General features: G+C 37.0%; 1 protein-coding gene across 8 annotated transcripts; it reads right to left on the bottom strand.

The window, feature by feature from the left end:
- Positions 1–1667: 1667 nt before the first annotated feature.
- Positions 1668–10197, bottom strand: Pts (6-pyruvoyltetrahydropterin synthase). 8 transcript variants are annotated; one of them, XM_087212210.1, is made up of 7 exons: positions 8577–9103; positions 8064–8143; positions 6762–6804; positions 5137–5159; positions 4747–4803; positions 2387–2457; positions 1668–2190 (listed from the first exon to the last, which is right to left on the bottom strand). In XM_087212210.1, the coding sequence occupies exons 5-7, from the start codon at positions 4783–4785 to the stop codon at positions 2067–2069; spliced, it is 234 nt and encodes a 77-aa protein (XP_087068336.1). In that variant the 5' UTR covers positions 4786–4803; positions 5137–5159; positions 6762–6804; positions 8064–8143; positions 8577–9103; the 3' UTR covers positions 1668–2066. The 8 variants fall into 8 exon arrangements, with proteins under 8 accessions (XP_087068336.1, XP_087068333.1, XP_004856645.3 ...); XM_087212207.1 differs by lacking the exons at positions 4747–4803; positions 8577–9103 and adding an exon at positions 9598–9784; XM_004856588.3 differs by lacking the exons at positions 6762–6804; positions 8577–9103 and adding an exon at positions 9598–9784.
- Positions 10198–14285: the final 4088 nt, after the last annotated feature.

The raw sequence follows: 14285 nt of genomic DNA, 5'->3' as shown, positions 1-14285 counted from the left end.
ACAAGGAATTCACAATAGCAAGGGGGGAAAATGGGTAGAGTAACAAGTACAATATGTTTGAGATGAAACTGTAAAGGAAAAAAGAAGAAAATTACCTATACGCTATCTTTAGTCCTTCTAACTATTCACTCACCTACTGACTCATTTACCTGAAAAGATTAGATGGATAGATAAAATAAATAAACTTCTTACTCTCTTAGGGACAGAAAATAGAAAAAATGTTACCCTGAAGCAAATCGGGGGGGGGGGGGGGGACATGTAAGTATTACCATTTAAAATGTTTTTCTAATACATCAAATCTGCAAGATTTGGTGTTTATAATCTGAAAATACATATATTGTCCTGGAGTCAGAAAGTCCCTAAGTATTACAGTTTACAATTTATTTGCTGAGTGACCTTAAACAAGTAGCTTTCTCTATTTTAATTTTCTTATCTTTAAAATAGGAATAATACATACCTTGTATGGTATTTATGAAAATTAAAACCTTAAGAAATAGTAGCTATCCTGGTTTTCATGTAATCAAAACAAAATAATAAAAAAGTTGTATTTAATAACTAAAACATTCAATTTAACTTTTGCATTGTCAAAATTAAAAATATAATTCCTTAAGTTACTAACTGTCCAAAATAAATCTGTTCCATTGTAAACTTTTCTAGAATTGTAATCACTGCATTAGTCCTTTTACTATATTCAGGCATCAATATTCTGAGAATCCATTATATAGTAGTTGCCATGTGGAGAGAAATATAAAACCCTGTATTTAAGTTTAGAATATAACTGAGAATATAGAATAGCTCTTTGTGCAAAGCAAGCAAATACATTCTTGTGGATTTAGTCACAAAGATACCAGAAATGAATGCCAAGATTACAGTTCAACTTGCACAGGTAAGTTTAATAATCAGAACAAAGTGAGGCCCAGGGATTTAGCTCAGTGGCACCATGCCTGCCTCGCAAGCACAAGGTCCTAAGTTCGATCCCCAGTTCAGCACAAAAAAAAAAAAAAAAAAAATCAGAACAAAGTGGGGTAAAAGTTAGGAAAATTTTATACAGGAAATGCTTTATAGAATAGCAGATACCTTTTATGCTAACTAGTTTAACAGAGTTTAAAATGTTTTAAATGGTTACTCGGCAATCTTCTTAGCTAAAATTATTTAAGTGGCCATAACATCCAGGATTCTAGACAAATATATACAAAAAGTAGTTTACTGATATTCTATGAAATGTTCAATGTGTTGTGCCTCACTAGCAATTCATAGTTCAATAAACTGGAAAACTGCCAAGAAGAATGTGCACTAAAACAGCATTTACATCAATCTTTGTATGTGTATCAGTAATACATTGCCTCAGATGATCTTTGTCTAATTTTCACTGACTAAAACTGTACCTTTAACATACTCTAGAAGAAGTAATCAAGGGATTTCAATCTATTTAGAAATATACTGAAGGGCTGGGGATTTAGCTCAGTGGTGCTGCCACCTGCCTCGAAGTCGGAAGGTCCAGAGTTTAATCCCCAGTACCAAAAAGAAAAAAGAAATACATTGTCTCCAGATTTTATAGTCACCTAAATTTTATTTTTATAGGATTCACCTACTGTATATTGCATAAACATTTTTACCATTTATATTATACCAAAAAATATGAATACTGAAAATGAGATAACAAAGAATACAAAAAATAGATTTATTTTGTTTTCAAATAATTCCATACCAAAACGTTTTGCTGAAAATGATTTTTAATCTGTAGATAAAAGATACTCCAAATGATATTCAGAGGGTTTGACATATGCATATATCCATATACCCACTCAGTGGCAGAGTATGTATGTGAGGCCCTGGATTTGATCTGAAGTACCATAAAAAGAAAAAAAAAGATATTCATGATATATCTGATTTTAAAACAGACAAATTTATAACAGGCCTTAAAATGATTTCAATAAATCAGGCACTCTACAACACAAAATACAGGTACACAAATTATGTGGTGACTGCTTCATATTGTAAGAAGACCAAGATCTTTTTCAAATATGGAAAGAAACTAGTCTTTTTACAGTGTTAATCCCTAAGAACTATTCTCCTTTATAGATTACAATATTATTGTCGGTTTCATATACTTTTACTTTATAAAGAACTCCCACAGGAAGAAATTTCTGGAGGTTCTCCCAAATATATACAGCTACATTTTCTGTTGTGCTGTAGAAAAAGAGTAAAGAAGTTCAAAATACACATAACAAAAAACACAATTTCATGTTTAATATTTATGGAAAACAGAAATTTTAGTATTAAAGGATATAGTAAACTATAACTTTAGAAATCACACAGTAATCTGATAAAATGTTAGATCCAATTCTTTCTTATTCTCTATGTAAGGCAAGATAGTGACACCCACCTTACGACATCTGCAAAGTATGGCACATCCAGATCCAGGTTCTTGTGATCTAGGGGCTTTATAATTGCCTCCTACAGATAATACAAAGGGAAAAAACCATTGATTCCATTTATAACTCAAATTCCAAAAGGCTCCACCTAAGCCTCTCAACCTTAGTATCATTTAGCTATGAACTCAATACTAGTTAAGTAAGTATTATATCTTTGTATCTGTATAAAACAATCTCACAAGGTTTAAAATCAGGCCTAGCTCCCTGTAATGATTAGTTATTCTTGTTACTGAAAAAACTATGGAGGAGAATTCCTACAGCTTTCTTGAAATACAAGCCACTGTGACTCAGAATTCAGTTTCACACTTTTTGAATTCTGTCCCAAAGGTTACGAGAAACATTTCCACAACATTCTTACCTACAGAATAATGCCACAATATCATTAGGACAAAGATCCAAACTGAGCACTATATTTTATAAAAGAGAACTTGAGTAAAATTACATATGTAATTCTAAATTTCTGCTATGAAGAATAATTTAAGAACAACCTTGGGCTCTGAGCAGAAAAAATGTAAATATGTAAAGACTATTACTTCTTAATGCTTATATATATATTAATATAATGTTTCTTTCTTTGTTGTTAGCAAGGATTGTAACTGCTTTCTTTCTAGGTTTTTACTTTTAGCTCTTGTACAAAAATCTAAACATTTATAAAACAATCAAATAGTCCATATTTATGCTTTTAAGTAATAATAATAGAGATCATTTCTTGAGCAAAACCACAATCATATACAGAGTAAATCTTAAATCAATTAGTTTTTTAAATAGGTCAAATGAAGAGATGTCTCATGTGAATATCAAGAAAATAAATCTTTGCTTTATCTTCACACTTAGTCCTGGTCCCAACATCTCCACTGAAGCCTCTTCTGCAAGCCTGTGATTTCATTCAAAATGCCACGAGCCACTTTTAGTAACTGGAGTGCGGTGTACTTCAAGTACATGAAAGACAAAAAAGCCATAGCAAACCCCTCCCCTAGTATGCTATATAGTGGCTTGAAAGCTCTCTAGTACTGCCTTATATTTTGTATTTATACTTTATGCCCCCAGTAAACTCAAGAACTGTCTATCTACCTTCCTAAAGTTCTTTGAGCACAGTGCTGTTTGCTTATTCACTCATTCCCTCATTTATTCAACCAACAATTTTTGAGCGCTCGTTATTTTTTTACATCCTTGAAAAAGTAACACACATAATCTGTGGGCTATGGTTCTCCATTTCTGTATTCCTAATACTTGGATTAAACAAACTGGTGCAAAGCAGGCAAATTTGTTGACTATATGGATAAGTAATAGGAAAGAAGTAACAATTATTAACATAATTTTATGAAACATCAAATTTTATAGTAAGAGTTGCATAGCTGAAGTGAAGAACTAAGTAAAAGGCTGAAATGATGTCATAACAGAAAGAGCTGGATGGCGCGCCTACACGCAAAGTCCTGAGTTTGATCCCCAGTATCAAAAAAAAAAAAAAGAGCTGGATGGGAAAAGATCTACTCCCAGCTTTACAAAAGACTAACCACATGACCTGGGGCAAATTAGTTAACTGTCTGGCATCTCTCAATTGTAATCTATAAAATGAAATAACTGATTTAGGTAATCTCTTCTAACATCTCTTACAAGCCAGGCATGGTGATGCACGCCTATAATCCGATCACTCAAAGAGGCTGAGGCAGGATCACCATAAGTTCAAGTCCAGCCATGGATACACACTGAGTTCAAGGTCAGCCTGAACTACATAGTGAGACCTTGTCTCAAAAAACCAAAAATAAATAAATAAAATTTCTTACAATGCAAGAAGTTTGTGATAATACAATCAGTTAGATCTTTATTGAATACCTGTGTGTTACTTCTACAATGAACTATCCCTAAGACCCAGGGATTTAGCTCAGTGGTTCCGCTGCCTGCCTCACAAGCGCAAAGCCCTGAGTTTGATCACCAGTACAAAAAAAAAAAAAAAAAGATGGTATTAAAAATCTATTATTAAAGGCACAAGAAATATTCAGAGAAGTAACAGAAAGCTTCAAGGAAAAAGCTATGTCTTGAAGAAAGAGTAGAACTTGTTAAATGGAAGAAATCAGGATATTCCAATAAGGAATACAAGGTGAGCAGGGTGTATTTCTCCCCATTGCTATAACATATCTGTGACTACTTTCCATTATGAAGCCCTTTAGAAGGCCACAAGAGTAGTTCCTCCAACCAGTCTTCCACTCCCACACCCAACTCCACTGATAAAGTCATGGAATGTCAACAGATAAAACAACACTAAAAGTTTACTGAGAGGACAGCACATGACAAGCACCCAATATGGCATTACCTCCATATATTTTTTTAGGTCGGTCAAATTCATAACCATTCCTGTAACAGGATCAATCTAAAGAAGAAACAAGGATGAGTAACCCTAATAGACTCCCCATATTTAAACTTCTGGCAAATTATTAGAGGCTATACAATGTACACATCGTGCCCACATAAGTCTTCATCCCAGAGACAATCATCGATCTCAGCACAGAAATGCCATGTGCTTCAGGTATCCCTTTCACTGTACAGCTTGTCCACCTGTGTATACACAGTCCATTAGAGAGAAAGGAGAGGCCTAGAATAGCAGCAGCTCATCACACACAAAGGACAATGAAGCAAATGAAAGAGTTGGCTGAACGAGGGCACAGCAATCTAAACAAAGCACACAAATATTTTCAGCACATACCTCTCCATGTACTGTCACCACAACTATGGGAAAGAAAAAAACATGCCATAATTTTGGACAAATTGAAAAGCCTGTATCAATAATAATTTAATATGTTGCCATCTTAAAACTAAACCAATTACAATAAAAATCATAATCCTAGAAACAGAAAAGAATGGTGACTCAGGACATATCAAAAAGTGGGACTAAGCTGAAGTTCTTTTTCCCTCTAACCTTTTACACTTTTCCAGCATACTTTTGGGGTTATGATTTAGTTTATTAAGTAGTGTTTTCTTTTAAAAACAAAACAATGCCAAGAAGTTCTTATGCCTATTCAGGACTACTATATAAATAAATTTGTTATTAATACAAAAGTGAAATGAGTTAACATTTGACCATACTGATGTTTTTGTTGCCTAAAAGCACTGAATACAAAATGTTATATAAATCTGAGATTTCACCAACTTTAAAATATGAACTTAAACATTTTATCATATTTAAAAAATAAAAACCATTTTCTTAAAATAGTGTGGTATAAACTTTAATGTAAGAGGAAAATTAGCTCATTTAAAATTTAGCTAATTTTTTAAAATATGAAAATATTTGTAAAGAAGAGAATTTCATTTGCTTACCCTATGGAAATGGGAGTAGCAAGGAGGTTATCTTTCCATGACATACTGGATTTATTTTAAGTTTTATGTCACATACTTGCATATCAAATCATAATCATACTAGTAGTTTATCGCACTGTAAAAGTAGGGTTTCTCAGCTGTGAGACTATTGAGATTTGGGGCTGAGTAATTATTTGTTGTGGAAGGCTGTTCTGTGCACTGTAGGATGATTAGCAGCATCCAACATCCCGGCCTTCTGTCTCCTCGATGCTAGTAGCACCTCCCTCCCCAGCAGTGACCCTCAAAATGTCTCCACACATTGTGAAACCTGCCCTGGTGGGTGAGCATAATTGCCCAAGTTAAGAACCACTGGAGTAAAACAATGAGTGGCAGAATAATCTGATCACTTTATGAATCAAGCTATGTACATATTTTGATCACCACTTATAAATACTAAACCTAAAAGTAGCATTTTCAAAAGTAGTGTTTTGAGGGCCGAGCATTTAGCTCAGTGGTTTCGCCGCCTGATGCACAAGCACAAGGACCTGAGTTCAATCCCCAGTACCAAAAAAAAAACTGATGTTTTGTTTTTGTGGTCCTGGGGATGGAACCCAGGGCCTTCACACTGAGCTACATCCCTAGTCTTATTTTTTGAGAGGGTCTCACTCAGCCTTGGTTGGGCTTGAACTTTTGATCCTCCTGCCTTAGCCTCTCAAGTAGCTGGGACTACAGATGTGTGCCACCATTCCTACCTCTGGTGGCTTTTGTTTATCTTTATAGTAAAATGTGTTTTTACATTATGATGTTATGCTTATTTATGTATGTATATATGTCATAATGATAACTTGTCAGTACATATTATATATATATTATTCATAATGTCATTTGTGAGCCACAAAATTGAGTTCATGATCCACAAATAAATTACTTTTCATAAAAAAAAAAGTCAAAAAACATGACTTTCAACAGATAAACATCCAAGCACAAGTCAGCAATATGAATCATTAGGTCTCTAGCTCCCAAAGTTATACTTACATTTTCCCCCCAAAGTTTGTCCTTTTAGTTAAGATCCTTTTATCTATCAAAGCAAGACAACCAAGACAGAGGACCTTAGTTAGTGGGTGCTTTGGCTAACTAGAGGAAATTAGCCACGGCCAAAAGGTTATAAATTCTGCTTACAATGTTGATACACAGGGAGGATCGAGCAGCTGTTCAATGTCTACTTGTAGATGTAGAAAATGGACAGGAAGGTGTCCAGGAACACATAAATTGGCCCGATTCTGGACAGTACCTTATAGAACAAGCAAACTACTGCTGGGCCTTAAAACTCTTCTTCTTTTACTTATAAGAATACACAGTTTACAGTAATACTGTATAAAATAATGCTTATATGAAGCATTTGAAAAAACTTCATTAGTAACTACAAATTAATAACTTCTACATATTTGTATTTTTTTCAAGTCTACACAAATACCACTAGGTATTACATGATAAGTGAGTATCTTGAGATTAAGCAGTATTATCATAGACAAATTAAGAGGGAGTAACTAAATAAGAAATCCTGACCTTTTGATAACTTGCCTGGTCTTTTTTTTTTTTTTTTTTTTTTTTGGTACCAGAGATCAATCTGCTTTCAAGGCAGGCAGCAGAATCACTGAGCTAAATCCCCGGCCCATTGCCTGATCTTTTTTAATGCCACCACACCACATACCTGTTTTGTGAGGCATCAGCTGTGTCCCAAAGAATCAAATCTCTTATTTTTACGTAAATTACAGTACTTACTTTCTTAGCAATCCAAACTAATTTTCTGCCATACAGTACATGCCAGGCAGTAGTCGCCTTTTGTCAGTCATTATTTAGTCAAAGAATAAGTCTAGTTTTTAAATTTTGATTTTGCTATAACGTTTCTAAACTGTATTAACCGATATATAAAAATTATATATATTAAAGGTGTACCATGTGATACATCAGTACATGTGTATATAATAAAATGTTTAAATCATATTAAACATATCTCTCTCCTCAAACACTATATTGCAATTTTAATATTAGTTTCAGTGATACCCAATCAGAAGGAAACACAGTGCCAAAATTTTTTTTATTATATACTCTAAGGCCAGGGGAAAAGTTTTTGACACTATTCTTTGGCTTAGACTATCTATAAGAGAGCAGACAATTATAAGGTAAAATTTAAGACACATGCAACAGAGTTTTTCACTTTGAACTTCTATTTAACTTCTCGTTCCAGTTTAAAGTATTCATGCTGTCCATAAGCTTCTTACTCATTAAAACTATATTTGCTAAAGACTCTTAAAATTTCATCAGTTTTTCTCTCACCTTTATAATTGTGCCCATGGCCATTTGGATTGTTGCATTTCCCAAAGAGTTTCAAGTTTTCCTCATTACTCAGAGATTTGCTGGCCAAAAAAGGGAAAAAAAAGTCGGCATGACACAATGTCATCTTTAGACACTTTTTCTTTCTTACATTTATTATTTCCTCTGGTCTTTGAATGGTTTCAAAATCTACTATTACGTTAACATACCAAATGGAGAAATCACTTTGATTTCATTATTCATCTACACATAAGTAATCAATGTATGCTTCCCAATTTCACTACTATACCATACAAATTAGCATGAATAAACCTTAAATTCAACCCCTTTGCTCCACCGCAAGATTCCAACTCATCCAATGGTCCCTTCATTTTTCAATTCAGCAAACATTTACTGAGTACCTACTATGTAAAATGAAAGTGCACAATAAACCCAAGCGCATATAATGACAAACATGAGGATATCTGTCCTCAAGCAACTTAAAATCTCATTTCCTCTGAAAAATAATTACATTACCTCAATGTCTTCTTTTAACAGTCTCGTTCCACTCTGCCTTAATCAACTACTGCCTACTGAAAACCTTACCAATCTGAGGGATATTCAAATTAGGCAGAATTTTAAAATTACAATTGTTAGCTGTTATTTCACACAAAAACCAATGAGTTTATCTCTACCTACCCAACCAACTTTCCATCGTCTGAATCCTTACCTCCCTCTACTTCTCAAACTTAGCAATCATTCACAAAGCTTTTGAACAAAAGTCTCACCAGACCCTCCACAAAATTGAACACATTCTAAATTCCAGATAGGGGCAGTGACTCGTGTGTGTTGGTCCCTGCCGAAACCCTGTCGCCTAGCATAAGGCTTTAAAGCACAAAATAAACCCTTTTTCAGTAATGAATGGATGAATACTGATAGAAATTATTTTCCTCATTTTACAGAAAGGAAACAGTTTCGAGAGTGGCGCTTGCCAATGAGTAGTGAAACTTCTCAAAATCAACTCATTTCAGTCACCCATCTCAGGCTACAGGGTCAAATGCCAACTGTGCTACTTGCTACTTGCTTCGGAAACTGACCATCGAGGCTCATTTCGTCACTGGTCAAAAGGGGGATAAATGTCGCCCTTCCCTGCTGTAATTATATTACATACAGTAGCTCAAGTTCCTGGCGTAAAAGTCTCAGCTAACGTTTACGAGGCTCCAGTTGGCAAGATTAATTCTGCTGAACTTCACAGAAGTAAACTAAGCGACTCCAAGACAACAGCTAGGAAGCGCAGGTGTGAGTTCGAACCCAGGTCAGCCCCTACGCAACCAGCCGCGCTAACCAACACACCCCACTGCTTCCCCGGAGTTCGACTGCATCTATCAGCCACCGCTTTCCAGAAGCCCGGCATCACCAGGTGCCACCCTCACCCCGGGGTCCGCTGACGTCACCCCTCCAGCACGGCCCCACCCTCGGCAGGAACTTCCGCGCCTAGCCACGCTCCGGTCCCGTCCCCGCGACGTTTCCTGCCGCGACACCTGTGGGCACACCTCACCTCTGCAGCCGATGGCTCGCGCTGAACGAGATGAGGCGTGACACTCGTGCCCGGCGGCGACCGCCCGGGATCGCCGCGTTCATTGTCTCCAGGCGGCGCCAGGAACCCGGTGACTCCTGACTCCTCCTTCCTCCCTCTGAGAGGCCGGGAACTGTGCTGCCTTCTGCGCCTGCGCAGAGCGGGCTCGCGCGCCCCCGGAAGCTCTCCTTAGTCCTGGAGTTCGGTCCTCCGCTTGGCCGGCCAGGGCAGTGACTGTGATCCCTCATTGTCTGAGTGTCATAGGATAACTTGAAACAATGTGTGGGGAGTTAGAGGCTCAGCGTGAAATCATTCCATGAGTTTAGATTGGATTTGGGCACGTTTTGTGTCCTTCAGTGGCCTCTTTGCGCCTTCTCTCCCACTCCCTATAGAAAACCCTGGGTTAGAATAGAACTGAAAGCTCCGAGATCTGAGGGCTCCTATCAGATGAGCACCAGGGCCACCGTGTACTTACAACATAAAAGGAGCCTGAATCTGAGGGCACCTGTAGAACCACAGGGCTTCCAGAGATACTACTACTTTCGGACTATTGTGTAATGATTCTCACTAAGGAAAATTCAAAAGCCATCCTTAGCATGCACAAGTATGCATGGGTCCATCTATCACTGGGTTGGCATACAGTGAACACATGGGCCCATGGACACACGCATTAGCATATCTTGGGCCAATCTAGACACCTTGGGAGTAAGAGGACCTTGTTTCCTCACGTCTCACAAAGATGTCAAAGCTACTTTAAGCTTCCAGTACCCTGTCACTCTTGCCTCCATTCCTTATTAAATATGTATTGGGTCTATTATGTAGTTGGCACGATTCCAGGTACTGAGGAATATAGCTTACGTTGTACAGTACTGTATGTGAGAAAAATGAAGATAACACAAGTCAGTAATCAACGGATTAGGAAAAATTCTTGTACATTTAGAAAAAGAAGATAAAATCATGGGAGTGATAGAAACATAGCCCCAGTGGAGATTTCTCTCAAATGTCTTCTGTCTCTGGCTATATATTGTGTACATTCTGCATTAAATTATTGTTGTGTAGCAAACATTCGTCACACATTTTCAAATGTCTATCCCATCTTCCCCATTAGGCTGTAGAGAAAGGATTTAAAAGACTTGACCCGGGTGTGGTGGCACATTCCTGCAATCTCAGCACTCGGGAGGCTGAGGCAGGAAGATCGCTGCGAGTTTGAGGCCAACCTGGGCTACATAGTGAGCTCAAGGTGAGCCTGAACTATGTAATGAGACCCTGTTTCAAAAAAAAAAAAAAAAAAGAAGAAGAAGAAGAAAGTGAAAATTATCAGAGATTTTTGGGATAAAGACTTATAGTTCAATCCTTTCACTTTGCATATTAAAAACCATAGTCCCAAATAAGTAAATTACTTTTCTAAGATCACTCCTAATAGAAACAATATTTCCCAGATATTGACTAAATCTGAGACACTCTGTAATAGTGGTTACACGTTTTTCAAAAACAGTTGAATCAAATACAGAAAGGTAGAAAGAATTTCTGAGAAATTGCTGTAATTAGTAAAATGTTGGATTGTAATTCTTGCTCTAAATTATTTTATTAAATCTAATTCTACACAAGGGTATCAGGGTTCACTAGAGGAGCAGATTTAAATATACATATATATTCCCCCCCAAGTAGGTTACCATGGCCACCTGTAAAATCTGGTGGAGGGATGCAAAATGGCCATCTGCATGCTGGAGATTTGGAGGATCCAGTCAAAAGTCGCAGGCCTGGGACTCACTGCAGAGTCTGGTGTGAGTCCATGTCAGAAACTGAAGGGTCTGCATTGGAAGGCAGAAGAGTCTGTTCTGAAAACCTGAAAGAACTGGAGATGAACAACCAAAGGCAATGTCAAAGACTGGAGCTCCTCTGAAGAAGCAAAAAGGAAGACTTCCTTCTTCTTTCCCTTTTTATTCCATCCAGGCTACAAGCCTATTGGTTGGTGCCACTCACATCTGGGGTGGGTCTTCCCTCCTCGGTTTGTGGCCTACGTGCCAACCGTCCACAGACACACCTAGAACAGTGCTCCACTAATCTACTAGGCATTTATTAATCCACTCAAATTGACAACACAACTATCACAGGCACTCACCAAATTGACCTCAATGGTCATATCATAAGTTGAAGGGAACCCTCCTCCAAATTCATAGGTTAAAGTTCTAGTCCCTAGTACCTCCGAATGTAATTTTTGAGAGGTTGTTGCAAATGTAATTAGCTGAGATGCAGTTATTAGGGTAGGCCCTAATAACAATATGACAAGTGGACTGTCCTTATAAAAAAGGAAAACATAGGTAAGTATGGTAGTACATAACTGTAGTTCCAGCTATTCAGAAGGCTGAGATAGGCAGATAGCTTGAGTCTAAAATTTCAGAGCCAGCACTGAAACATAACAAGACCCAATCCCAATAAAATGAATGAAAAAAATAATACATTTTTTAAAACTTTGACACAGAGACAAATATAGAGGGAATGTCATGTGAAGATAGAGACAATACCGTCTACAAATCAAGGAGAGAGGCCTGAAAACATCCTTCAGAACCCTCAGAAGAACAACTTTAATTTCAAACTTCTAGCGTTAAGGCCAAAAGCCATTTAGGTATAATGTTTACACATACAACATTTACTGGCTTTGTGCTTGTCTCCTTTTCTCAGAAGATTACCTTCTAATTAAGAAGTCCCATAAAATATTTGAATAAACACATATTGGTAAAGTAGCCCTGATAGCCATCACCTTCCAGTTCTTATTCACTCATTAAGTTAAAAAAAATATTTACACAACATCTAAGTGCCAGACACTCTTAATTGTTGAAGGTATAATCATAAATAGCAAACATGCAGTCCTGTCCTCATAAAGATCAATTTAGTGGGAAGTCAAACAGAAATAATACCATGACAACTTAAAGACTAATTCTGCCTCAGAAGGGAAAGGAAAAGAAGAGAGGGGATGAGTTTTGAGCTGAATTTTAAAGGAGTTTAAAGGAGATGGATAAGTAGGAAATTCTAGAAAGAAAAGCTAGTATAAAGGAAATGTGGAAAAGTGCAGCTTGTTTAGTGCATATTGACAAATTCTTGGCTACAATGGGGAGCAGTGGGTGAGAGATTATACAGGAAACACTGATTAACAACCAAATTATAAAGGGCTATGAATGTCACTGTAAGTGTAAAAGAAAGAAGGCCCTACCCACTTCTCATCTGCTAGTTCCTTTCCAAGAGAAGGGAATTTTTATCTGCTTGAACCTTATTTCTGTGCACCAAGACAGCCTTGTGTACTCCCAGGTGAGGTTACAATGTGTGAATATATTGAAAATGATTGTGGCTTATTCTCTGGAGCTATGCTCACAGGAAAAAAAAAAAAAAAACTGAGTCCAAACTCCCTGCCTCAAGCAGTTGTGGCCACCTTGTTAACATTCTATTCTGTTTCCTGCCTTCCTATGGTAAATTGACCCAAGTTCTACCCATCCTCTCTCCCTTTCCCCTCCCTTGTGCACTACACACTGTTTCTTTGAGTCACTGGATACTGGCTCATAAGAGTTGAGTTTAGGGAGAGAAGAGGCCTGTCTTTTAAGCCTGTGTCATATGTTCACTAAGTTTTACCAAAACATAGACTGCTAGGCACTGTGCCTAGGTTATAAAATGCCATCAATCTTTTCTTTTTCCCCCTGGGCAGGGTAGGGAACTGGGGATCTTCTTCAAGAACTTTACAGATAGCAGGGTCAAGGCAGAATTCAGGCATCCTTGGGTCAGAAATCTTACAAAAATTATGCTCACTTGTGTATGTCTGAATTTCACTCCCTGTGCATTAAGATAAACGTTTACAAGTATAAACAGGAAAGGTGCCATCAGTTCTTTGTGATTTCCAGAGGTCAACCAGAGTATCCTTCGCCATTCATGTCCACATAAGATAGAATAAGCCTCCATGTTTTATTCAAGGAAGCACTAGAACAACTTTCAGTAACTTCTGTGAACTATCAAGAAACTTACACTCTCATGGTTACCTTAGGCTCCATGCTCTCACATCTCTATACTAGCTCTGTTTAGACATCTTACCATTCTAAACCTTCTGTTGTATTTGGTATCTCACAAAACTAGACATGGGACTTAGTCCTTTTACTTTTTTTTTCCTTTTTTTTTTTGATACCGGTGATCAAACTCGGGTCCTTGCACTTGCAAGGCAGGCAGCAGAACCACTGAGTTAAATCCCCAGCCCTACTTTATTTTTTCTTTTTATTTATTTTTTATTAGTACATGTTTGTAGTACATAATAACGTTCATCATGATTTGTAAATGTACACAGTACACCCAAATTTTTTTTGTCCCCTTCCCTCCCCTCCCTCCAACCACTCTTCCCCCTCCTGGTTGATTTACAAAAGTTCTATTACATGAGAAAATGAAGCTGTATACCAGGATGTTTACTGTCACAATTTTTGTACTAGGGAAAACCCGAAACAACTTCAGTTCTCATCCCTTACAAGTTGCTTTTCATATTTTTGCTGTAATTTTATTTGGTTATTTGCCTTATTTTATTTTTAGAAACTCTAAGTCAATTTTAGATATTAATGTTCTGCCTCATAAATATCACAAATATTTTCATCTGAGCAGCTGATTGTCTAACTTTTCCATGTTCTTTCTCCACTGCAATT

The sequence above is a fragment of the Heterocephalus glaber genome, unplaced genomic scaffold (genome assembly GCF_053883595.1).
Source record: "Heterocephalus glaber isolate CG9 unplaced genomic scaffold, H.glaber_assembly_v1.0 deba00001429, whole genome shotgun sequence".
NCBI classification, from domain to species: Eukaryota; Metazoa; Chordata; class Mammalia; order Rodentia; family Bathyergidae; genus Heterocephalus; species Heterocephalus glaber.
Note: the sequence above shows the minus strand (reverse complement) of the source record. Positions and strands in the feature narration are given on the sequence as shown.

Excerpts from the sequence above, each read along its gene's own strand:
- Pts (XM_087212208.1), bottom strand. The coding sequence starts at position 9,863 with ATGAGGGATCACAGTCACTGCCCTGGCCGGCCAAGCGGAGGACCGAAC. Across the intron at positions 8,144-9,597 it reads GCGAGCCATCGGCTGCAGAG|CAAATCTCTGAGTAATGAGG; the intron begins GTGAGGTGTGCC and ends TTTTTTGGCCAG. Across the intron at positions 5,160-8,063 it reads CCATGGGCACAATTATAAAG|TTGTGGTGACAGTACATGGA; the intron begins GTGAGAGAAAAA and ends TCTTTCCCATAG.